At 39.7% G+C, this 27079-nt stretch overlaps 1 protein-coding gene across 9 annotated transcripts in view; it reads right to left on the reverse strand.

Annotated features, from left to right (window-relative positions):
- Positions 1-2683: 2683 nt before the first annotated feature.
- Positions 2684-27079, reverse strand: part of trip12.L (thyroid hormone receptor interactor 12 L homeolog) — an 85777-nt gene continuing 61381 nt past the window's right edge. For all 9 annotated transcript variants that reach the window (XM_041563477.1, XM_018263944.2, XM_018263943.2 and 6 more), the window contains 19 exons: positions 26609-26750; positions 25369-25560; positions 21530-21681; positions 20752-20909; positions 16520-16593; positions 15675-15874; positions 14409-14536; positions 12689-12840; positions 11767-11909; positions 11505-11661; positions 10719-10817; positions 8602-8716; positions 6609-6763; positions 6352-6516; positions 5653-5817; positions 5287-5400; positions 4495-4589; positions 4189-4292; positions 2684-4064 (listed from right to left, as the gene is read on the reverse strand). In XM_041563477.1, coding sequence (XP_041419411.1) covers positions 3868-4064; positions 4189-4292; positions 4495-4589; positions 5287-5400; positions 5653-5817; positions 6352-6516; positions 6609-6763; positions 8602-8716; positions 10719-10817; positions 11505-11661; positions 11767-11909; positions 12689-12840; positions 14409-14536; positions 15675-15874; positions 16520-16593; positions 20752-20909; positions 21530-21681; positions 25369-25560; positions 26609-26750 — 2707 coding nt within the window. In that variant the 3' untranslated portion in view covers positions 2684-3867. The remainder of the gene's footprint in view (positions 4065-4188; positions 4293-4494; positions 4590-5286; positions 5401-5652; positions 5818-6351; positions 6517-6608; positions 6764-8601; positions 8717-10718; positions 10818-11504; positions 11662-11766; positions 11910-12688; positions 12841-14408; positions 14537-15674; positions 15875-16519; positions 16594-20751; positions 20910-21529; positions 21682-25368; positions 25561-26608; positions 26751-27079) is intronic.

Here is a 27079-nt window from a genome sequence, read left to right on the forward strand (position 1 = left end):
GCTACTTTTTATTACCCATCTTTCTATTCAGGCCTCCCCTATTCCTATTCCAGTCCCTTAATCAAATCAATGCATGGTTGCTAGGGTAATTTGGCCCCTAGCAACCAGATGGCTGAAATTGCAAACTGAAGAGCTGCTGAATAAAAAGCTAAATACTCAAAAACAACAAATAAAAAATTAAAATGTAATTTAAATGTGCCTTTAAATTGTGTGACTTGAATGAGATCATGGCTGACCTGATGCTTTCCCCTTCCCGGTGCTGAACTGCATCCCCCAACATCACACCCACAGCAGCGGGACATAACAACGAGCAACCTTTATTTATGTCATTCCCTGCAAACAGATAGGGCTCCAACCAGCTTGCCTTTCTACAGGGCCCAGTCCTTTGCTTTTAGTTTAGATTGTAAGCTCTTTTGAACAGGACCCACTTTACCTCCTGTACTGATTACAGCTTGTACTTTAGTATGTACGTTCAATGTATCCTTTAACTGTACAGCACAGCGGAATATGTTGGTACTTAATAAAGATGTGTTATAATCTCTAATTCTGATACCCTTAGTTAGACACCAATGAAACCAGTGCAGGGGCCCAGCGTTTATATCAATAACAGTCAAATGAAGGATTCCTAAAAGAGGCTTTTAGTCATTGCTGAACTGAAGTTGAATATAAGCCTTCATCTATAGGAGCATTGCGATCAGGGGCATAACTACAGAGGAAGCAGACCCTGCGGCTGCAGGGGGGCCCAGGAGGTGCAGGGGGCCCCATGAGGCTCTCATTGATGAGCAATTTGAACATATATTGGTAAAACAGGACAAACACTTGATATGTTGGGGGCCCTAAAATTAATTTGCTGTGGGGCCCAGCAACATCTAGTTACGCCACTGATTGCAATCGTTGCCTCCAGCCTATTGGTGTACATCCCATGGTATGTGTGAGCTCCCCCCCAAGAGTCAGATTAATGGTGGCCATACACAGGCAGATAAAGCTGCCGATATCGGTCATTTGGACCGATTTGACAGCTTATTTGCACGTGTATGGGGGCTTCCAAAGGGTCTTTCCGATCGATATCTGGCCACGATATCGATTGGGAAGGTTGGATTTTTACCCGACCGACCCGTCGGAGCCCCTTGGCGCATCGTAATTCGATCGTCACCATGGCTGCAACTTCAAGTACAATTTGTTTTTATGCAGAAAAACACAATGGCCAGCAGTGTCATTAAAATCATACAAATCAATCTATTAAAAAAAACAAAAAAAAAAAAACAATTGAATAGACAAGAGTGATTTGTAGACAGAACATCTGATCTGCTCAAGGCCTATGTGACGCCACAGCCTATAGAAAGTATATAGAGTAATTTGGTTACGCGAGATAATACCTCACTCGTGTGTATCAGAAGCATGTGCCTGGGTGCAGTCCAAACAGCAGATGCCCATGAACTGAAGGAAATCTGCACTCACAGATCTTATCTTGGTCAAAAAGATTCATCAAAAGGGGCAACTCGCCTGTAAATTCAAATTTAAGTATGATGTAGATATTGATATTATAAAACTGTTTGGAACTGTTTTTTTTTTTTTAAAGTTATTTAGCTTTTTGTTCGGCAGCTCTCCAGTTTGGTATTTCAGCAGCTATCTGGTTGCTATGGTCTTGTTTCTCCTAGAAACCAGAAGGGGATTTGGATGAAAGACTGGAAAATCAATAGGTGAAGGACAGAGTAGAAAAGTAAAGTACTAAAAGTAACAATACCAATAAAATTATAGAGCAATTGTTTTTTGTCTGTACCGGTGTCAGTGAGCCCTATCTGAAAGGCAGGCAAAAACTCTTAAAAAAAAAAATAATAATGAAGACCAATTGCTAAAATGCACAGTATAGGACATTCGTATAGTATATTAAGGGGGTTATTTACTAAACTCCGAATGCAAAAATCACAAACAAAACGTTATTTTTATATTATAAAAACTGACTAAAATAAATCACGAATTTTAGGAATTTATTTAACTCTGAGGATGGAAAAGTCTGAATCAGAAAATACGGCATCTCAGACCTGTCGAGGTTGCATATAAGTCAATGGGAGAAGTCCCAATGATTTTTTGATGTGCGCTGGGTTTTCGTACAATACTCCAAAGGTTTTCGGGTGAAAAATCCAAAAATATTGTGAAAATCTGATAAAAAAAATCAGATGTTAATCACTGTAATTAAGACAAGTCTTGCATCATCTCAGAATCTTGTTTGTGCAACAGAATAGGGGACCGGATGTCCATCCCCATGCCCTGGCTACACAATTAAATGGCGGAGGGAGGGGGAATGTGGGGAGGGCAGTGACATCTAGGAAGTGCTGAATGGAAAGTGAATAATTGCTTGCCCCGCCTCTATGCCTAAGGCATAGAGGAGGGGCAGGCAATATTTGATTGACAGTTGGGAGTTTTAAATGTGTTTTCAACAGCTATGAATGCTTGAATAAAAAATAGAATTTGGATTTCATGTTTAATTTGAAAAGGTTTTTTTTATTATGCAGTCTTTTATGTCTGGGTGACTAGCCTATGAAGTGCAGAGAACAAGCCATAACTAGAGAAACCTTCAGTGCTGTATAACGGGACAAGAGTTTGAGTGATACAGCAATATCTATAAGTGAAGCGCGGGAATTCAGAGCAAAAGCACAAGGATGAATTAAAGACACAAAGAAGGTGAAAAGAAAATATCTTTTATGTTGCTGCAGAATTCTTAAAAGTGGCACAAAAATAAATTAAACATGAAGCAAATTTTTTTTCGGTTTTATTTATATTCAGGTAAAAACATGAACCTGATGAAGTTGATTATTGCGGATCTGAGAAATCGGCACATAGAACAGGACATGGTGAACGCTTTGCCGCTGTCAGAACCTAAACGCTTTCAATTTTTTTCCCAAAGCTAGAACCAGAATAAAAAACAAACAAACAAAAAAAACCTCAGAACTCAAGAGAGAGAAAATGACTTTAAACAAGGAATTAAACTGCATTTTTATATATTTTTTTTTAAAATGTACAATAATTTGAAATGCTATGGCTGTGTAGAAAATACAAGCCAGCCAAGTTTTGTTTTACATTTTTGACAACTGAGGGAAAAAAAACCCCCCAAAAACCACCACTCTGCTTTTTTATATATCGTATGTAAACGTTGAAGTAAAAAGGCTGGTAGAAAGCAATCAGTCCAAGTTTGCAAGATGGGCCAACACCACAATGGAATACTGGGCCACTTTGCACACAGAGAGGGATACGTTTGAGAATGTGACCGAAGCAACTGCCCCTCACCCGCCCCAAAGGCTTATAAATAAAGGGCTTCGCCGTCAGGAAAGTAAATTGCACATTTCCAATATCAGAATGTGATGTGACTGCCCACAGAACTAAGTTTCTTTGCACTTCTGTATCTGGAAGGGAGACACTGAGCCATATGGATACACACAGACTGGGTATTTTCAACCGCACGGCAGTATTTATTGTACCAGCTTCAAAACATTACCTTTTTTTTTTAGATTTTTTTTTTTTTTGGTAAGTTTTGCCATCCCTCCTCTTTTAAAGTCACACGGCAAAAGCAATTTAAAACTTCACTCTTCAAATAAAGGATAATTTAAGCAAAAAAAAAAAAAAATGTTCTAAACAAACTAATGTCACAAATCTTTTGAGCCTGATCAATCTTAGATGTCCAGGGGCAGCTTAATGGATCTAGTGTGTCTCTGCATTTTGAGTGTGTCTGAAAACAATTGCAATTGTCTGAGCCGGGGGTTCTTTACAACAAGGCAAAATATGTGGCCTTGACTCTTTGTGATACATTTAGAAAAGAAATCATGATTTTACTAATCCATCAAGAGGGCTCCGTAGTTCAGTCCTTCGGGATCAGGAAAGGTGGAATGACTGTTGCCCTTCGCGTGCAGCCATTAACAGTTTCTCACGCATAATGTCAATGCTAGAATAATCTGGCAATTTAAGGTAGTTCACACAAGTCATTACTGAAGGGAGGAAATCATCTGGGTTTTCTGTGGCTTCAAAAGTCTTGCGGACTATGGTCAGAGGAGGGTTTAGACTCCGAAAACCTATTTGTGGACCAAAAGCACAAGTTAAGAGGTACTAATGTAACATCAGATCAGTTTACTATAAAAAATACAAACTCCAGCCCAATATTAAAATATAAGTCTATAAAAACGGGCACACGCTTACCTCCAACCGGTAGTCTGGGGCTTCCAGTGACAAACTGGAGGAAAAGTCTCTGTTGCTCCTTATCAAAACTGCTAAGGATTTCAAAGAGGGATTTCACAGCCCGGCTGGAAATGAGAAGGGTTAGAAACATGTTCAACAAGCAAATGTGAACTGAAGCTTCTGTAAAATGTTACAAACTAAAGCAGCAATTTGTCCTTGGACCAGCACCACCTAACGCATTGCCATACACAGTGCCCAGCCAACCCATTCACTCCCTTTTTTTTGTAAATTTCCTAAACTAGTATATCTGATATAATCACTGCTGACCTGTCATGTGTGTATCCATGGTCTGGTCTACAGCACTCCATCAGTGTTTTCACATCCCAAGGGTCAGCTCTACTTCCACACAAAAGCTGATCCAGCTGCAAAGAAACAAAAATTAAAAGCTGCAAACAGACAGACAAACCGTTTATGATGTTCACATGCCAATACCCTAAATAACATTCAGCCCAGCCTCTTGATGACCTGGTAACTGGCTTTTATTATTAGAGAAAAACAGAGAGTAATAAATAAGACAAGGGTATGATTGAACAGGATTTGCAAATGTGTCTCAGATATATGGCTGCTTACCTGCCAAATATTGGTCAACAGACTGCCTTCATACACAAGCCAGAATGCTGTAAACTTAGTATGGAGTTGGCAGCTTAAAATGTACAGTTGAGCTTATTAATAAGGCAGCTCATAAGTGTAGTGGGGACCATATCCATAATGTTTTGACAAATACCAGATTCCACATAAAAAATACAAGTTACTTTTCAAGTTGCAAGTCACATGGATTCAGTTTATTCCTAGTTTAGTAACCCTGCAGCAGTTTTTTCTGACCCTAAAAAAATTTATTGCACATAGTTTTGCACGTTAGTTTACACAACCTAACATTACATATAGCCTGTGTTCCCTAAACTATTATTAGCTATTATATAATAATATAGACACTTGGCTCCAAACATTCACTTTCATGGTTTCCACCAGTCTAACTCGGTTATATGCATTATTTTCCATGTGAACAGAAGCACAAAATAAAGTAAAATAAAATGATACCATAAAACAGAAAATACCTACCTCCTCTGGATAGAAATACTGTAGGTGGTTAAGAGGGAAAACAGACTCAAAGCCATCTCTGAATGAGTCAAGTTGTCGGGACACGCCTTCATTTAGCGCCCAATAGATGACAAGCTGCAAAAGGGACATTAATATAGATTTAAATAATAGCAATTGTTTTAGTATAGCCAGATATATCCTATGATGAGCTCAATACAGATGCAATGATAATAATGAGAAAACAGAGCTACAAGGCCTGCACTGAATGGACCTTGCTCATTTGTCTTTTTAGTGCCATCAGCTATAAGTCACCAACCCAAGTATGTGACATTTTATCCATCCCGTAACACCCTCTTCAGCAGCACACATTTTGAATACATTTCTTACCCGAACATAGTCCTCCAGATTGTGAATGGTAACAGGAACATCCTTCCCTCCTTTCTTAAGTTCAATGTTGGGAAACCCTGGTAAAGTAAAGTCCAGCCCCAGATCTTCCACAGAGCAGCCATTCATATTCAAGCTTTCAAGTGCAAACTGCAGACTCTCTTTGGTCTAGAAACAAAATACAAGGATTTTACACAATTCCAAGTCCTTAAAAAATAAATAAATGTTCCTATACACTACACTTTCAGAAAATGTTTACGCGTGTGTGCGCCACATATGCCCAGGAAATTTATTGACATTCTCACTCTCAAATAGAATTGCCACCTTTTAGTTCTGGCCCTACCAGCCGGTTACATAGATGATGGGGCCAGAGAGGCAGGATTGTGCTGTTTCATGGGCGGGTCACAAAGTTCAAAGCTGGTTTGGCCAGGAAGAAACTGCAGCGCTTGGATTAGGTGAGATGGGGAGCTGAGAGGGGCGGATCCGAGGCGGAACAATAGGGATTACAAATTTATCGGCTAATGCATTGCCGGTAAATTTGTAATGCTGGCCTCGACTGGTATTTCAACGGCCAGGTGGCAACCCTTCTCCAGACTGGATTATGCCACATGGTTTCAGATTCCAATAAAATATAACGTGTGCCATGCTTTTTCCCCCTCTTATCAAATGTAATCCCTGTTTAAATTAAACCACTCTCTTTACCTGTGCTTTGTCCTGCTCCAGCCTTTTCTTTTGTCTTACAATGTCCTCCAAGTGATAAACTGACTTGGCCACCACTGGATCAATATTAACCAGGTCATGGGTGGCCAAGGAGGATTCCTGCCTTAACATCCACTTGTAAAATGGGAGACCAAGAGGAATGTCGACCTGTATGGAGGGGAAAAAAAATCAATCACACAACTGAAGCTTAGGCAGTTTTAAGAATAGAGTAAATTGTTTTAGGATAAGGGGGTTCGCACCAGTCTGAAGTCCATGATGGCCTTTGCCATAAGTTTTCCAAGGAACCTGAATTTCATCTTAACCTTGGCAATGTGCGCTGGCTTTGCAGTTCTTCCAAAAGGAAGAGCAAATAGGCCTTGCAGGTTATGAATGTACTTGGTCCCTTCTTGGCTTCCTGAAATAAATAGAATGCAGAGGGTTAGGGTTATTCAGCAAATCACGGAACCCTTAAAGGGGTTGTTCAACTCTGAGTTAACTTTTAAAGGCAGATTTATCAACATGTGAGATTCACCACAGAAAAACTTACTATTCTATTCATTCCTATGGGATTTTTAAAAGCATATTTATCAAATGGTGAATTCCACTGATAATATAATTCTAAAAATCCAATAGGAATGAATAGAAAGTGAACGAGTTTCTCTGGTGAGTTCTTATCTCACACATTGATAAATCTGTCCCTTAGTATGATGTAGAGAGCAATATTCTTATAAAAATGGTTTTATTATTTGTAGTTTTTGAGTTTAGCTTTTTATTCAGCAGCTTTCCAGGTTTGCAGTTTCAGCAATCTGGTTGCTAGGGTCCAAATTTCCATAGCAACAATGTGTTGATTTGAACGAGGGACTGGAATATGAATAGGAGTGGACCTGAATAGAAAGACGAGTAAGCAAAATTGGCAACAACAAGGAACGTGTAGCTTAACTGAGCTTTTGTTTTTTAGATAGGGTCAGTGACCTCCTACTTAAAAGCTTGAAAGAGTTAGAAGGAGGTGGCAAATAATTTAAAAACTATTAAAAATATAGGACAACCAATTGAAAAGTTTCTTAGAATTGGTCATTCTACAGCATACTAAAAAGTTAACTTAAAGGTGAAGTATCCCTTTAAAGGAACTGTTCAGTGTAGTAATGAAACTGGGTAAATAGATAGGCTGTGCAAAATAAAAAATGTTTTCAATATAGTTAGTAGGCCAAAATGTAATGTATAAAGGCTGAAGTGACTGGATATCTAACATAACACTACTTCCTGCTTTACAGCTCTCTACTCTGTGAGTCAGTAAGCAACTAAAGGGGGGGAACATAACTGTTCAGTTTTCTATTGGTCAGATTCAGGTTAGACATTCGTTCACTCCAGCCTTTATAGATTACATTTTTGGCTAACTAATTGTTGTAGTAATTTTGTACCTCTATTTACCCAGTTTTATTTTTTTCACTGAACTGTTCCTTTAAATAGTCATACAATGCAGCAATATTATGACATCTTAGATAACCTCTAAAGTTAAACCCAAATATAGAGTTGCTTGTTATTTCTATGCTGTGAGGAGAGCAGCAACTCGGTGCATAAATCATACATTAATGGGCAGATTTATCAAGGATCGAAGTGAAAATTCGAATTTCAAGCTATTTTTGTGTACTTCGACTATCGAATAGGCCAAAATTCAATTTGAAAAAAAATTGACTATTCGAATATTGAAATTTATCATGTACTATCTATTTAAAACTTCGACTTTGATCATTCGCCATCTAAAACCTGCCGAATTGCTGTTTTAGCCTATGGGGGAACTCCTAAAACCTATTTAGAGTCATTTGGTGGACTTTGACAAATCAAAGTTTTTTGGGGCAAATATTTTGTTTCGAATTTGATCGAATGCGCTAATACTTTTATTCGAATGGGTTGAATACAGTCAGTCATTCACCCAAAGTTAAAAACTGTCCTTTTTTTTTTCTAATTTCGAAGTTATGGGAGTTCAAAAAAACTCCCATTACTTCTTATTTGACCCTTGATAAATCTGCCCCTAAGGGTGGGGCATTCCAGTTTCTCAGTTGGAGAAACTATTGAATTGTTTTTAATAAAGAGTTATAAACATACATAATATGCTAAGAAACTACTACTTTCCAATATGATTTAGTTTACCATCTTAAAAGTCAGCAGTTAGGGCTATCAATGGGACTTCAGCCACTGTATCTGTATTTTATTGCAATCATTTACCACCCAAATTTTCCCAAACGTATAAATTACCTTTTGGATTGGGGAGTGTTACTTCTTCCCCCCTCCAAAGGCCGAGGTCAGCTCTTTGTAATTCCTGAGATACTAGTGCATAAAACTCCAGAGTAGGTCCCAGTCCCGTCCCAACCTGGAGGTGACAAATATAAGTTGTTGTACAAAGCAGTTTGAGAACTTATCACTCCAACAATATGTACAGTCAGTCATTCATCCAGAATCAGCTGAACGAGAAACATTCAGGAGCAAAAAAAAAAAAAAAAAAAAAACAAAAAAAAAAAAAATAGCAATACCACTAAGTGCCTTGCTATTAAAAGAAATAGAAACCATTGTCTATTTCCCAGCTGCCCCAAGTCATGTGACTTGTGCTCTGATAAACTTCAATCACTTTTTACTGCTGTACTGCAAGTTGGAGTGATATCACCCCCCCTCCTTTTCCCCCCCAGCAGCCTTAACAAAAGAACAATGGGAAGGTAACCAGATAGCAGCCCCCTAACACAAGATAACAGCTGCCTAGTAGATCTAAGAACAACACTCAATAGTAAAAACCCATGTCTCACTGAGACACATTCAGTTACATTGAGAAGGAAAAACAGCAGCCTGCCAGAAAGCATTTCTCTCCTAAAGTGCAGGTACAAGTCACATGACCAGGGGCAGCTGGGAAATTGACAAAATGTCTAGCCCCATGTAAGATTTCAAAATTAAATATAAAAAAATCTGTTTGCTCTTTTGAGAAATGGATTTCAGTGCAGAATTCTGCTGGAGCAGCACTATTAACTGATTCATTTTTTAAAAAAAATCTTTTCCCATGACAGTATCTCTTTAATTATTTTTTCCAAGTAACTTGGACAAAAAATGAACTTCTTAAATGTAATGCTGCTGGTAAAGTTGTTACCAATTTCCTGTACATAGCCACTCACTAGCTCAGAAACTCTCCCTGCTTTCACTAAGGGTTGTGACACACGCTAAGATTCTGGGGAGATTAGTTGCCCAGTGGAAAATCTCTTCTTCTACGGGTGACTAATCTCCCTGTAATGCTTTCCCACTGGCTAGAATGTAAATCGCTGGCGGGATGGCACTCGCATCGATTTTGTTTCCAAAGTCGTCCAAAGTTTCCTCAGCAACTTCGGAAAACGAAGCGATTCAAGTGTCACCCAGTCTGCAATTTATATTCTAGCCAGTGGGAAGGCATTTTGTGAAGATTAGTCACCCGAAGAAGAGGAGATTTGTCGCTGGACGACTAATCTCCCCAGCATCATATAGAGTGTGTCACCAGCCTAAACTTATGCCATAGTTCCCCACTAAGAACCCTACCCCCTGACTTTATCATGAACATGGCTTGGGTTTCTGGTAATCAACTTAAGGTGGCCATAGACACACAGATCCGATCGTACGAATCGAGGATTCGTACGATTTTCGGATCGTGTGTGGCGTGTGCCGACATCTTTCGTCCGGCGGAGAACGGTCGTTTGGTCGATCGGTCAGGTTTGCTTTTGACCCGACCAATCCCGCCGGAGCTCATGGCACATCGTAATCTGATTGTTAGGCCATACGGCCGAACAATCAGATTACCCCCGACATAGCCATGCCTGTTAATGGCATATTGGGGAAAGATCCGCTCGTTTCGCAACATCGCCAAACGAGCGGATCTTTGCACCTATGGCCACCTTCAGTCCTGCCAGAAAGTCTTTATCATTTACACAAGCATGTTCCTCTTTTAGTGCGACTTTTGGATTTATCTCTACTGAGTCCAAATCAACATGTCTGGTACTGTATCACATATGTTGAGCTATCCCTCTGGACTGAGAGCTTGACAGCTTTTACAGACCATGTGCTCAAGAGCCAGGCTTTATTAGAGGTTTGCCCTCTAGCAAAAGCTCCAGACACAGACAAATAATTTCCATCTTATGGAGGTGGACATGCAAACACCCCTCCCTGCCAGGGCAGATTAGACTGCTGCATGGAACAAGACATTAGGCTAATAAGACAAGCCTGTCCCAAATACTAATACAAAAGATATTGAGGTATAGTAGCCCTGCTTGGCCCAGCCTGAATCTTTAGCCAACAAGTCATTGGTTGGTTGTCATTGATAACAGAAAGAAAATACTGGCTAGACAAAACAAACGAGAACTTACTTCATTTTCATACTGAATCTCCAACATGGCCCGTGAGCTCCCCAAGTCTTGCATCACAGACTCTGCCTGCTTCAGAAGGTCCTCTCTATTCACAGTGCGCTGGAAAAATATGAAAGATGTAAGCTGCAAAGCTCTATCGCAAAGAGGAATATGTGGGGTAATGCAGCAAACATTATAGAATCCAGAAACTCATGGCGTGGTTGTTATGGGTTACCAGCCATATAGTAAGCTTTGCACTTTCATTACACTACACCTACTGAGTGACATAATTGAATTAGGAGAGATTGAGAAATTGGGACCAGAAGTGAAATAAAGGTTGATATTAATAAAATGTAAATAATATAACGCAGTGTCTAAACAAAGTTCAAAGTGATGTATTTTTACTGCCCCTAATAAAAATGCCATCTTGGGAGAAGATCTAGAAAGAACAAAAATCATAGCTTTTGCTGATTAAGGGGCAGTATACCGCCTTGTTTAAAAGGAATGCTACAAGGAATGCTACAAGGAGACAGTTTAACCTATAAACAATATAGACTGAAGATAATTCGGAAAAAAACAACCGCTTTTAAACAGAGGGCTACCTGCCTTAGACCGAATACTAACTTTCGCAATCTGAAATACAATCCTCAGGATGAGTCACTTGTCCGATTAATAACCACGTGACTTTCTAGATCTTAAACAAACACTTTGTATCCATGCTAAGAAAGGCAATGTTCAGTGTTTAATACACCCTTGCATAGCTTGTTTGCCAAACATAAATATGTTGCACTTCTTGCTTTCACTTACTTTTTTTCTATCCAGCCTTGGGGCTACTCTGCTGTCCTGAGAGTCTGACTGGTTGATCTCTGGGTTGGTATCCAGCAGTCTCTGCATAGCCCGATCTCTATCAAATGCAGTTACGTAAAACAACATTTGCCGAGTATCAAATGGGAAAAAGAATGGACTGCAAAGAGAAACAGATGCATTGTTAATTTGGCAACAGTTGGAAAATTCATGATTATTAAACGAATACAGTAAGTTTGGCAGGTGCAGATGGTTTCGCTCTTACCAGCTTTTCCCAAGCTCTGTTAACCAGGTTGGGATGTTTCCAGTCATGATAACCAGAGGATCCTGTAGCTGTCTGTTCGCCTTTGCAGTTAGCTTGCTGTTAATAAACTCTGATGTAGGAATAATTTCTTTGCAAACAGCATTCTGGGAAAAGACAGGAAGAATTAGAATAATTAAAAACACTTACTTGTGTTAGCACAAGCAAAATCCTTAAAGGGGAACTATCGCGAAAATGAAAATGTTGTATAAGCTTCAGCATACTGAAATAAGAAACTTTCTAAATACAATTAAATATTCTGCATCATTTCTGAAATAATCAAGTTTATGTTCACTATTCTTCTCTCAATATCTGTTTCTCTTCATTCTGTCTTCATTCAGGAGTTGGGTGTCAGCTAGTCAATGACAGTTAGATTCAATATATCTTATAGGGGGGCTACTTTCCTAAAAGATGTATTAGAGCTCACTCAAATAACTCATTCCAGTACAAAACAAAATAACTGCCTTTTGCAATAATTCTGCATTTAGAGAGACCGGATTTCTAGTGATTTTAATAGAGTGAGCTCTTATATATCTTCTAGGCAAAAGGAGCCCCCCTATAAGATATATTAGATCATTCATCTGACACCAAATTCCTGAATGAAGACAGAATGAAGAGAAACAGGTGCAGAGAGAGGGAGTGAAGATACAATTGATTGTATTTAGAAATGTTCTTATTTCAGTATGATGTAGCTTATATTTAATTTTAGTGACAGTTCCCCTTTAAAGCCCCATAGTCCCATTTATGATTTCTGGAAAAGAAAATCAGTTATTTTGCAGCAACATTAAAAGAATAGCTGATGGGCCACAAACTGAGCCCCTGCATCATTTCCTAATAATCGAGACTAATTCAGAAGTGTTTGACAACGGGTGGAGAAATAACTTACATCATACAGGTAATACCAGTATCGGCTGACGGCATGGAGAACCCGTAAGAGGATCACCACATCCAAAGATGGGTCATCAAAGGTAATATTTTCAGGTGGCCCAGAGAGGAGATACGTTTCTAAAGGGTTTAAAATTCTGGGGCAAACGCCATCTTAAGACAAGAAAAGAAAATGTAATTGACAGATATGTAGAAATTGCACATTTCTCAAACAACCACGAAACACATTGGTTAAAATTAAATTAAAAGATGAAATTCAAATTTAAGATACGAATATGTAAAATGAAGAATTTGCTGTAACTCCTGATAGAGTGAGCTCTTTAAATAAAAGGCGAGGAGTGCGCATAGTTCTCGGTCTATACAGACTGCCAAAATCCACCATTATTTGTCCAAAGCATTGACAGGAATAATATACAACCTATGTAGCCAATAAGTATTGCTTCCTTGTAAACTCTGCAGATTCTATGTACTCACATTTCAAAAAAAATTCCAACCTGGAATAAATTTAACTTTAATTATTGTTTGTGCCCTTTACTTTATATTTAGTTCAACACTTTTAGTTCAGTAAACAATCAGTAATGTATGCATTTTGCTTATCAGCATATGCTCTAGAGCAGTGATCCCCAACCAGTAGCTCGTGAGCAACATGTTGCTCCCCAACCAATTGGATGTTGCTCTCAGTGGCCTCAAAGCAGGAGCTTATTTTTTAATTCCAGACTTGGAGGCAAGTTTTGGTTGTATTAAAACCAGATTAACTGCCAAACAGAGTCTCCTGTAGGCCGCCAGTCCACATAGGGGCCAACAATAACCAATCACGGCCCTTATTTGTCACTCCAGGGACATTTGAATGTGGCTCACGGGTAAAAAAAGGTTGGGGACCCCTGCTCTAGAGTACTTGCATTCTGTCAGAATTTGCGCTCATCTTTAAACCTCATGCAAGCAAAGGATTGCAGTAATATAAGCCAATATTAGAAATAAGTTTACATATACTGTAAATTAGTAACAAAAGCACACAAACCGTTGCTTTAATCTGTTAAAAATAAACTATCATTCTTTCTGTCTCCAACCATGCTCCTCCAATCCAAATACCTCCAGGTCTGATCTAGGGGATTCAGTCGAATCCACGAATCCTTCATGAAAGATTCAGCCGAATACTGAACCAAATTCGCATATGCAAATTAGGGACAGGAAGGGGAAAAAAACCCCCATTTCCTTCCATGTTATGCGATATCCCGTTCCACCCCTAATTTGCATATGCAAATTAGGATTTGGTTCGGCCAGGCAAAAGGATTCGGCGCATCCCTATTAGGAACCTTTTCTTGCTTTGCTGTTGTAAAGGAACTTCTTCTCTCCGACTACCCTGTCTGCTACCCTGGTAGTAATTTTCCATTTAGACGAAGGCAGATTGAATTATACAGGAAAACACTTTGCCTGCAGGAACATAAGCTAAGTAATGTACATTGCATAACACTCTAGTAATCTATGAACACTAATCCAAACAAAAATTTATGATTATGACTGGAATGACAGATTTAGATTACTATCTCTACCCATGTGCAGTGTAACATTTTAAATTGTCAGTTTCCTATATGGTAAAATAACAAACTCTTGTATTGTATCCATTAAGTATGAACGTTCATGCTTGGAGTTTAATTAAACTTTTACTCAAAGAAAAACCCAGCATACAAAGAATACAGAACATCCATGTCTCTTGCCCTTACCATGCCACAATTCATCATGTTTCTTTGAGTTCCTTGGAGAGGTTTTGGTGGGTGCTGTTTGGGCACGTCCTCTCTTGCCCCCTACCGTATCTTTCGCACTTTCTTCCTCTTCTCTTACAGGTTTGTACCTGTAAAACAGAAAGGCCATCGCATAGCTCAGACTATATGAAGCCCACACATCAACACTGAAATAGCAAACATATCAATACAACTAGACCTGTACATTAAAGTTGGTAATATGATTCATTAGTATAGGAAAATTGTACCGAGTTGGGTGTATCGAGATGTTTCGTGTACACAGGGGCGTAACTACCGGGGGAGCAGGGGGTGCAACTGGGCCAGGGCCCGCACCCCCGCAGGGCCCCCCTGGCAGATCCGGCTGCAGGCGCAGAGAAAAATCACACAGATGAGGGTGGGGGCGGGCCCGGCTGCATGGCCCGCCCCCACCTAGTTCCGTTACTGCGTGTACATCAGTGCAGATGATGTTGGAACTCAATTAGCAAGCTATAATAGTGATAATATGGCAGTACTAAACAGTTGCTTCATTTGATAAAACACTTTAAACAATCCTTGTAGCAGTTTCCCAGTTTCCCTAGAATTTTTAAAGTGCTCCAGGGGTGCAAAGCTGTGATAACCACCTATTCCAATTTATTTTTGATGGGAGACATTTGTACATTTTTTTGGTCAATGAAAGCCTGATTCACTCAATCTATGGCACAGTAACATGCTAATAAAATAAAGAATGGGGTGAATTGAAGCCAAATCAGCTGGTAAGGGCACACAGTGGCTGCATAATTTATCTTGTGGAAATTAGCTATGTGGTGTTGCCCCCAAAAGATGAAGATGAAGTTGTCACTTAAGTCAGTGGCAGTAACTTTGTAGAAAAAAAAATTCTGTTCCAAGCAATGGAACAGAATCAATTTTTGTGCAGATAAAAGACGGCTGGTTTCAAATGAAATTGCATTCCAATATTGCATCTTCTAGATGGCATCTATTATTCAGTCAGAAGTTTTAACTCTGCTACGTTTTACCCATAAAAATGGGTATACAGGTATGGGATCCGTTATTAGGAAAGTTCCAAATTACAGAAAGGCTGTCTCCCATAGACTCCATTATAATGAAATAATCCAAATTTTTTAAAATTATTTCCTTTTTCTCTGTAATAATAAAACAGTAGCTTGTACTTGTACCTTCACTACCTTTTAACCCAATGTCTCCTAGAGGTTGACTAAATGAAGGACTTCAAAACTGTATAAAAGAGTTTACCAAATAGTATGGGTCTTGGTCCAAATTCCAGCTCTTCCAAGAGGGTTACTTTCATCATCTGTAGATTCACGTTCTTCTTCTGTGTGTATGCTATACTGCCGTACTGCTTGGTACACGGTCATGTTGTAGGGAAGAAGGTGATCTCCAATGTAAAACTGCAACCGGTGCCGTACATTTCCTGAATTCAAGAACTGAGCAGCCTGTAGGAGCAGAGTAAAATAAACAGATGTTGGTAAAAAGATTCTGTATGTGGTGTAAAATCTGAATTTAGGTTGGGCTTTTGTTGAATGCCAGGGGAAATCTAGTATGCATATTAATGGTTTTAATTATACAAAGAGCTCCTGATATGGTAACCATGCGATTGTTATGTGTGGAATAGTCAACTACCAATGCCCTAGGTGAGAAAGGGAGTCAGGTGGAGGCAGGAGACTGAAAAACAAACCTACAAATCATATTGCTCAGCAGTAAACAAATGGGAAACCCCTGTTTATTCTAATCTCGAAGGGACAAAAGCCACACCTTCCTTTAAAGAGTGTTTTACTTGATAATGGTGTAATGTATGGCCCACTCGTACACCCTGTACCCTTCTAAGGATAACACCTGGTGCACGGTGATGGAGAGATCGGCACTCTCCCAAACAGACAGTTCCAAAAATTCACTGACACTCATGGCTGGTTCAAGCATGATAAAGGGGTATAACCCTGAAACATTGCACAAACTGCAAATAAACACGCAAGGGTTTTTCCCTGCTTGAACCAGCTGTGAGTGCCAGTGAATTTTTGGAACTTACTTAATAATGGCCCCACGGTCACACCAAGAGCACAGTCCAGTGTTTGAATACTTACCAAAGATTCATCTATCTCTTCATCAGAGCCATCATCATCACTATCTTCATCATCTTCTCTAACTCTTCCGTAACCTTAAAAATATTATATAGTGAAAAACGTACCACCTTTTGTAAAAATATAACAATATTAAAAGTTACTGAGGAGTTCCATGACCATATAAAAACACAAGGCTGAAGGCCTCTCTACACTTAAAGATCAACACCAGTTTTCAAAAAAGCCACAGGCAAAACAAACAGGATTTTTGTACTTACTGTTAAATCTGTTTCTTTGTAGTCGATAGGGGGACACAGGGCACGAATGAGGTTAAGCTCCACTCTTCAGGAGGCAGGAAACTTGATAATTAATTAAGGGGGCGTGCAACTCAGGCTTAACCCCTCCACACGGTTCTCTCGCTTCAGGTTGTACCAAAGAAACTACTGAAACCAGAACAATAACACTAAAATAGACAGAATAGGTAACCGAGGGAGTATTCCCAATCGCGACCAATGTGGTCGAACTCATCAGAAGGGCTGGAAGCCCTGTGTCCCCCTATCGACTACACAGAAACAAATTTAACTGTGAGTACAAAAATCCTGTTTTCTGTCGTCTCTGGGGGACACAGGGAATGAATAATGACTTAAGGCAGCCCCAGAACAGCAGGGTGGGAACTTACTATTGAGGAGACACGTTACTGCACTACCGAGTGCAGTACCTTGCAGCCAAAGGAAGCCTCAGCCGAAGAAAATATGCCAGTATTGAAAAATTTGGTAAATGTGTGCACTAAGGACCAGGTAGCAGCTCTGCAGATCTGATCCAGGGAAGCAGAATTGTGTCACACACAGGAGGCTGCCATAGCTCTCATAGAATGGGCTCTGGTGGAGATTTTTCCTTTGGCCAGGTAGATTTGCTGTATGGTCTCTGATCCACATTCTTTGTTGCTGCCTGTCCTCGACGGGGGCCCGATGGTAACACAAACAAGGATTGAGATCAACAAAATGATTTGGATCGTTCCAAATACCAATGTAGCGCTCTGACAACATATGGATAAGTCGTACTTGTCATTCTTGGGATCAGGACACAAGGATGGTACTATGATCTCCTGATTTACATGGAATGCAGATACCACTTTGGGTAAGAAGGAAGGAATCATGTGTAACACTACCGTGCCGTTGTGGAAAACCAAAAATTACCAAAAAAAAAAGATTGCAGGAGAGTGCGCTTAATTTGCACACTCTTCTTGTGGTGAACAATGCGGCCCAGGCAAAGGAGGTCAGCCCTGAGAGGTAAGGGGGGTTGGTTGTGTCATCGACATCTCCTGGAGATCTGAGAACCAAGTTCTTCGAGGCCAGTAAGGAGCTATTACAAACTGCTGTGACATGGGACTGTTTGATCTTTTTTAGAACCCGCGGTAACATGGGAAGACGTACGCCACGTCTAATCTCCAGCACTGTGTTTGCATCTACACCCACTGTTGTTTTGTCCTTGTAGCGGGCAAAGAATATTGGTACTTTTCATGACATCCATAACCATTTTCAATCGATCTGTGGTTCCCCCAGCGTCTCTCCAGTACCGAGAACGCTTCTGGATACAGTTCCCAATCCCCTGGATCCAGTTGGCTGAGGAATCTGTGTGTTGGACACACCTGGTATGTGGATGGTGGACAGTCTTGCCACGCTCAGCTCTGCCCAGCCCAAGATTTGTTGGTCTTCTGCTAGTGCCAATTTGATGCGCGTTCCTCCCTGCCGATTAATGTACGCCACCTGTACTGGTTTCGTTAGGAGGAGGTGTGACCAATTAAGTGCTAGCCTTACTGCTTGCAAATCCAGAATATTTATTGGCAGTCTGGACTCCTCTTGAGACCATGGACTATGTGCGGTCAGGTTGCTCCCCAGCCCTGCAGACTGCCATCTGTCAATATCACATTCCATTCCGGTGTCGCCCAGGATTAGCCTGTTGACAAATTTTAGGGACATAACCACTGCAGGGACTCCTTTGTTCATTAGGACAATCGACAAAACTGAGATAGAGATCCCCCTTTCCATGCTGACAGGATGTTGGCCTGGTGGGAGCGCAGATGGATTTGTGCAAATGGTACTGCCTCAATGGATGATACCATGAACCCGAGTACCATCATCGCGAAGTGGACTATGGGCTTCTGGGAGTAAAGAAGTAGACAGACATGCTCCCTGATTCTCATCTGCTTGTCCCTGGGAAGGTATACCATCTGTGTAATTGTGTTGAACTTGAGTCCCATGAATGCCATCTGCTGACTGGGATGAAGATTGTATTTTGACCAGTTGATGGTCTAGCCAAAATTCTGAGTGAAATAGCCTTGTTCAGGTTGTCCTTTGCTTTCTATTCCGTCCTGGCTTTCAGCAAAAGGTTGTCCAGGTAGGGTGTTACAGAAATCCCCTGGAGCCGTAAGGTTGCTGCTATTAGTGCTATCAGTTTGGTAAAGACTCTGGGGGCTGATGAGAGTCCAAATGGCAGGGCCACAAACTGATAGGGGCAGATTTATCAAGGGTCAAAATTAATTCGAGAAAATTTTCGAAGTAAAAAAATACGAAATTCAAAGTAATTTTTTGGAAACGTTGACCATCGAATGGGATACTACGACTTCAAATTTACTTCGATTCGAAGTAAAAATCGTTTGACTATTCGACCATTCGATAATCGAAGTACTGTCACTTTAAAAAACCTCGACTTCAATACTTCACCAACTTAAACCTGCCGAATTGCAGTTTAGACTATGGGGGACCTCCTGTGTGTTTTGCTAAGGTTTTTTTAAGTGAAAGGATTTTTTGGGAAAATCTTACGGTCGTGCGATAAAATCGTTCGAATCTTTCAATTCGAAGTACGATCGGAGTATGATTGTTCTACGATCGGAATACGATCGTACGATGTATAAACCCTCCAACGTTGAATTCGAAGGATTCTATTCGATGGTTGCATTTCTATGTTTTTTCTACTTCGAAATTCGATCCTTGATAAATCTGCCCCATAGTGTTTGTTTGAGAAAGCAAAATGAAGAAAGCAGTAGTGTGGGGGCCAAATTGGTACATCTTTGATGTCTAGAGACATGAGAAATTGACTGTTCCATTCCTCGCAGCGCAGTGTTTCCATTTTGAAGAGGACTGAGCGAATTAACTTGTTTAGATATTCGAGATCCAGAACGGGCCTGAATGCATCCTTCTTCGGGACTATGAAAAAGTTGGAGTAAAAACCTGAGAATCGCTCTGAAGGTGATACTGGCCTTATCACTCCAGATTCCTCCATTTTTGTGACGCATTCCAGAAATGCCTATTTGGAAGGAACCCTGGACATAATGCATTTCCTGGTGGGAATGGAAAGAAAGTCCAAGTGATACCCCTCGGAAATTATTTAGTTGACCCAGGTGTCCGAAGAATGGTGACTCCACACCTCCTGGAATCGTAGTAACTTGCCCCCTATAGTTTCCCACAACTCCGGACGGGTTGTCCCATCATGTTGATGAAGACTTGTCGGCTGAAGGTTTAGTGTGAGGCTTGTTGGTCTTCCATGGCGGGTGGCTCTTTTCCCCTGGCTTAGACAGAAATTGTGAGCGTTGTGGTGAGTTGCTTCGTCTTGCAAAACGTCCACTTTGGTTTCAAAAAATATTTCCCTGTCTGAAGGATGAGATGGATCTACTATTGGACTGAGGGAGAAACATACTTTTCCCGCCTGTTGCCTGTGAGATGATCTTCTCTAGTTCTTCCCCATATTGGGCCTTGAAGAGAAGGGTCCGCTATGCCACTGAGTGGAGGAGAGAAGGGGAGAGCAACCTTGGGGACCCTGTAAGTACCATCCCAAATTGCAGGCTTTTACTTACAGTTTTTGCTGTCTGCCCAGGCCCTCTGCCCTACTACCAGATTGCAGGAATTGCCTGGTTGGTCTGTTTAGTCTGGTAGGGCTATTAGTCTGACCGTGGTGGCTATCCAACGAAGGAGGCTAGTCCTAAGGATACAGGGAGCCCTGTTCCTGTCTAGCATCAAGGTGTCGGCTCTTGCTGACTGAATCTTCAGAGGAGTAGATTGAGCAGGACACTTGAAAAACTGAAGGGATGAGTACCGTGTGGAAGGGTTAAGATAGAGTGGCACCCCCTCTTAATTAATTACTATCAAGTGTCCTGCCTCCTGGAGGATGGAGCCATTTGTTCCTTGTGTCCCCCAGAGACGACAGAGAAAATGAGAGAGAGTGCAACAGAAATTAAGCAAAGGGCCGCAGATACTCACCTCTGACCACTAGGTATCTTTCAATTGCTTGTACAAGGGCTAATGGATCTATTTTAACAGGACCGCCCTTCCACTGCTTTACATTAGTGCAATCCGGGTGTCTCTGAAGCTGACACTTCAGCTGGTGAGTGTTGAAAAACTTTAAAGCTTGTGATCCTCTGCAAATAAATATACAAGGAGTATGTTATTCTCCAAACATCTAACTCTCCACAAGTTATATTAGTGCCATTTCACAATGACACATAAGATGGTATAACATTTCTCTACTCCATATAAATTTGAAGGAGAAGGAAAGGCTAAAACTAAGAAAGCCTTATCAGAAAGGTCCATCTAAATATACCAGTAAACCCCCAAAGTAGTGCTGCTCTGAGTCCCCTGTCAAAAGAAACACAGCATTTCTTTCCTTCTATTGTGTACACATGGACTTCTGTATCAAACTTCCTGCCTTCAGCTTAAACCTCATTGCCCTGGGCAAGAGCATGCTCAGTTTGCTCCTCTCCCCCCTCCTTTTTCTGCTGTAATCTGAGCCCAGAGCAGGGAGAGACTCAGGCAGGAAGTGAAGGAACACCATGTTAATACTGCAGCTGCTATCCTAAACAAACACGAGTTTCTAGAGCTTTTTACTCTGGTATGGTAAAACATTCTACAGAATAAATATAGTATTCTAGCTTGCACTATTGCAGCTAATCTATTGGCAATAAAATGCCTCCATAGCTTTCCTTCTCCTTTAATAACTTTCCTGACTCCGTGCTCTTTACCTAGCAAGCTTTCCACTTACCTACTGCCTGTCCCGTTACCACTAGGGAAATCATGCACTTTAACTGGAAACTGTTCCATCTGACTAAGGCAATTGTTCATCTTATGGACCAGTGCTAACAAGTGCCTATTTTCCGTCGGATCCAGTTTCGCAAGTGGTTCCTCTCCGGGAAGCTGTTGAGAAAAGCAGAATGGGACTGGATCCTTGAAATTGACACCAAGTTACAACATCTATCCTGAACAAGCAAGGAACAAGCCATCTAAGCAACTGTGCAGCAGTTCAGTATATTTAATGTATGTATTTATTTATTTTTGTTTTGAAGTAGTTACCTTTATATTTAGTCTCTTTTGAACAAGAACCTTCAGTGTTGTCTGTGTGAGTTAAATGGTAAGGAAAGTTAGACTTACTAAAGGGATGCCAATTGTTAAACACCCCAAGGACTCTAATCGATTACCTTTTAGCCCTGGCCAATGCATCAGGCAGTTTTCAAAAGTGCTTGGCGCTTGTTGTCATGTTTCTCTATCTACTATGCTCCTATTGAATGTGCCGCTTAAGACTTAGCACATGTACAGTACAGAAAAGGGTTGTACAGGTATGGGACTTGTTATCCACAATGCTTGGGACCTGGGGTTTTCCAGATAACGGACTTTAAGTCTACTAGAAAATCATGTAATTAATTACACCATTAGGCAGGGTTTGCTTCCAATAAGGATTAATTATATCTTAACTGGGATCAAGTAGAATACACTGTTTTATTATTACAGAGAAAAAGAAAATACCAAATAAATTTGGATTATTTGGATCAAACCAAGTCTGAGGGAGAAGGCCTTCGGCAATTTGGTGCTTTCTGGATAACGGGTTTCCGTATAACAGATCCCATACCTGTACTATGCATGTGCCAACTCTGATTATGTAATGTCAGCTCAGGGGATGACTGGGTGGTGCATAGCAGATTTTCACCACCCATTTACGCCAACTTTTCATTTAATTTAAAGATCAACTTCCCTCTAAATAATCCATGTCTATGCAAAACATACTTACTTTAACCTATACAAGCAGTGAAGAGGGTCCTACACAAAACAGATTACAATCTATTCATCTTTAATTGTTTGCCTTGAGGCAAAATACCCAAGAAGGGTAATTACAATTTCTGTGATTACGAGTGAAGACAGATGCTCTTGTTTGTTCCACTGCAGTTATTTTCTCTTCCCTGGAGGGGGAGCTCCTTCCCCATTAGTGTTTTGACTGACCACAAATACACAGTCCAAATGCCCAAGCCCTGGCAGATCAGGCAACAGTTGTAGTCAGTCAGAGCTAAGCATAGCTGCTGTCAAGCTCACAACTAGAGAAATAAGTGAAGTACTACAGCATGCCTGTTTCCATTTTCCAGTGCTTTTAGGATTTATGGGGTTGTTTGGAAAGTGAATTGAAAGCAATTCCTATCCATTTACAAGGTAAAATTGATCTTTATGTCGAGCAACACTTTTCATTAATTCCTACCCAATTCTTCCCACATTATTATACAATACACAAAACAAAGTCATGGGTAACAAACATTTTGAAACCTCGATTTTAAGTACCCGATTTTAAGTTTTCCCACATTTTACATTTTTAATGCATTTCAATGGGTGCATTTCTCTTATTTTAAAGGGCACCTATCGCAGCCAAAATCAAACACATATTAACAATCTGACCAGTACAACATAAACACGTTTAATCAAACTACATATATAGTTTTTTTTAAAAAAAACTGCAGGTTTTAAAAAATCCCTTACTTTGTCAAATGGGTTCTTTCACTGAGGGAGGCCATACTTAGACTATAACAGAGACAATAACATGCAAATTTCAGGAGCATGCTCAGACTGTAACACTGCTTTGAGTATTCTACCCAGAATGCCTTGTTTTAGTAAACTCCTCCACTAGAAGTATCAGGAGATTTCCCTATCTTGTCCCCTGCTGGTGATGTTATTATGCAAATGAAGGGCACACACTAACTTCCAGCAGGTGGCAGCACTACTGAACAGCAGCTAACACACAGGTTTGGCTGATTTAAAAATAGATTAGAAGGGTTGATAAGCAATAAGGAATTTCAACTGAGCATGTGTGAGATTTCAGAGCTACAATTGGCTGGGAAGATATAGGTAGGAGGAGCCAGTGAAATCCAAGATGTCTGACTCAGCTAGAACTGCAGTGGAGATAGGGGAGATCTTGCAGAAGGTATAGTGAGCTGATGATTTACATTATTATACAAACAATTCTAATTGTTTTAAAAATCTGATTTCTTGAACTTTCACAGTGTATTTACTTAGTAAATGATTTCAGCTATGATTGGTGCCCTTTAAGTAATGTTTTCCGTATTTTACATCAAAATGTTGTCCTGATGTTCCCAACAACTGCTTATTTTTCTCTATGAATTTTATTATGTGAAATAAAGAAGTTTAAAATACTAACTAGATGTATATTTTGGTATAGTTCTGCCTGTAAATGGTCAATACCAATTAGTCTGCCCCTACAGTCCTGCATCAATCACTTCTTGCTTTAGGTTCTGTATGTGACTGACAGAGAGGCCTTGCACATGCCCCCCCCCAAATGTTACATTAATGCTGCAATATTTAACCTGTTAATACAGTAAATATTGTATCTCAAAGTAAAATGGACTAATGTGCTTTTATGCTTTCAGAACTTGAAGAAAAAATTACTTTAACACATTTCCCTGATTTTACAATTCCCTGGATTTTTCATATTTTCCTAGTCCCCTGAAAAACATACTGCCTAGAGAAGCTGAATACAGATGGATAGGAGTGCATGCTCCTAAGTAGGTTCAGTTGCAGTCTTTGCTTAAAATTACTCTTTTGTCTAACAGGGAGTAGCTTTTAGAGCAATATTAAGCCATACACTAAATGGCCTTCACACACATTTACAGGAAGCAAGATTTCTTTTTACTGAGCAGAAATTTAACAGTAGGAATAAGATGGAAGTGCCTAGCAGTGAGATAAATGGTTATTCCCAGTGGTGCTCAGTACTGGGCAATACAAATAATGCACATGGATATGGTATACCTGTACACATTGGTTGCCAATCCCAACCCAGATGTGTGTGAAAGTATCACACTAAAAAAAAAAGCCTTGGAAGAAATCCCATAAATAAATAACTTACCGATACTCTGCTTGCGCTCCTCTTCAGAAAAGGCGACAGGGCGACAATTTCTCCTCCCTGGCTATCTCCTATAGAAGGAAGGGAGGAGAAATCGAGCGTCGTGCGATGGATCGTCGCCTTTTCTGAAATCGAGCGCAAGCAGAGTATCGGTAAGTTATTTCTTAATAAAAACTTTGCGATTTTAAAGTTAAATGTCTTGGTGTTTTTTTTTCCATTATATACAAATCAAATTTTTTTTTTTAAATTTGATATTACTGGCCCTTTAAATGAGCAAAATGTGTAAATGAGGGGGGGAAAAAAGTGTTGTTTCAATAAAGATTTGCAATAGAGGCTGAAAATATTTAGATTGAGATACTGAGATTGAAAACTACATAACCTGGATTTAAAATGACTGCTGGATACTAGTGAAAACTTTGTAAAATGTGAACTGCATAAGAGTCTGGGTTAGTATTATTTACCACTACCATTATATCGAGGCCTTCAGTCTGTCAATAAAACCTCTGTTTCGGGCAGCAAACCAAATGCTTAAATAATTCATAAACCAGAAAAACCACTAACAGCAAACTGTCACAGATTATCACTACCTATTGCCAAATGCACCCTTTAGTTATAAAAAAGTCAAACATAAATATTATGTGTTGCAGAATGGGCTATGCTCACATGGCTGTAGTGTGAATTCGGACAATGAAATAAAGCATACTTACAGGGGCACCGAAGAAAACATGAAGAAATCGTTTAAGCCGTATATCGCGGCTCACTATGTCTTTATCACTCTTGGAAGTCAAGTACAATAGCAGCTGTTTCACAAAACCACTGTGCTGGATTTCAAAAGAAGAGACGTCTGACTCGGAGACAATGCTACGGATTTCTACAAGGCACTCAACTCCTCCATCCACCTGAGAAAAAAAAAGTAATATTAATAAACCACACAGAGGAGTAGAGTCCACGTTTCTGTTAAAAGTACACTAGGGGCCTATTTATCAAGTACTTAATTTTTGGGTGCAGGGGTCATCAACCCTCAAAAACCACTCAGCATTGAAAAAATTAACTCTGAAAAAAGGCAGAAATAGGAAATTATAACAAAAACAGTCATTTTAAAGTTACTACAAAATCAACCTATAACACAATAATTTAAAGTAAAACATCCCTATAAAAAATAAACTTTATATAAATGTGAATTTAACATACCATGACATTACAAATACACAAGGGTATAGGTTCCCAGGCATGGATTATCACACACATCCAGGAACCTATGAACTAAACACCTGTAATGTCCAGTTTTAAGAATTCTACATTTATGACAATTTGTATTTCTCCAAAATAATATACAGGTATGGGATGGTATCCAGAAACCCATTAGCCGGATGGGATGTCTCCCATAAACTTCATTACAGAAATAATCAAAAATTGTCAAAATGATTCCTTTTTTTCTGTAATAAAACAGTTCCTTGTACTTGATCCCAACTAAGATATAATTAATCCTTTTAGGAAGCAAAACCAGCCTATTGGGTTTAATTAATGTTTACTTGATTTTCTAGTAGACTAAATCCAAATTACAGAAAGATCCGTTATCTGGAATGCCATAGGTTCCAAGCATTCTGGATAATAGGTCCCATAACTGTAGCTTGTACTTGACCTTAACTAAGCTAATAAAAACCATACTAATCAAAGAACCTTGTAGGTGAGATTAAAAATAAAAAAAGGCATCAAGTTCAACCACTTTGTCAAGGTGAAACCTGCCCAACTGATGCATTTTAGTAGATTTAAGGCATGTAGCTCCATATTACAAAGTATCTGGAAAACCCCAGGTCTTAAACATTTTTAGCTAGAAGATCACACACATGTACAAACTTGCTTGGGTCACATTCACGCACAACATTGCATTTAAAGCATACATAAAAAATATTTATATGTAAGAAAAAAAAATGTAAATGCTCGCACCTGGAGGTTGAGCTGTTCTGTGGCATTGCAGAGTCGCTGCAGCACGTTAAGTGCAGGATTACTGCCATCCATGTTCTCTGAGCTGAAATATCTCTCCACAAATTTGTGAGCTTGTTCTTTAATCCAGCCACGTATTCTCTCTCTAAGCAATTGGGAAGAAAGATTTAGAAGCACGACAACCACAACCTGTTCATAATAAGCAAGGATAAAAAGTTAATAGGATGCCAAAGATATTCTCCAACTATAGATAGTGTGAAGCTGGTGGTTTGATGAATAATTGAAAATAAAGTCATTGGATAGCAATAGAATGGAATATACAGGAAATACATTAAGATCCATGGCACAGATACGAATGTATGGAATATGCAGAAAATATATTAATATCATTTATTTATATAGCACCAACAAATTACGCAGTGCTTTACATTCGTTTATAACGAACAGGGAATAAGTGTTTATAAGCTTATAAAC

The sequence above is a fragment of the Xenopus laevis genome, chromosome 5L, assembly GCF_017654675.1.
Source record: "Xenopus laevis strain J_2021 chromosome 5L, Xenopus_laevis_v10.1, whole genome shotgun sequence".
Lineage (NCBI taxonomy): Eukaryota > Metazoa > Chordata > Amphibia > Anura > Pipidae > Xenopus > Xenopus laevis.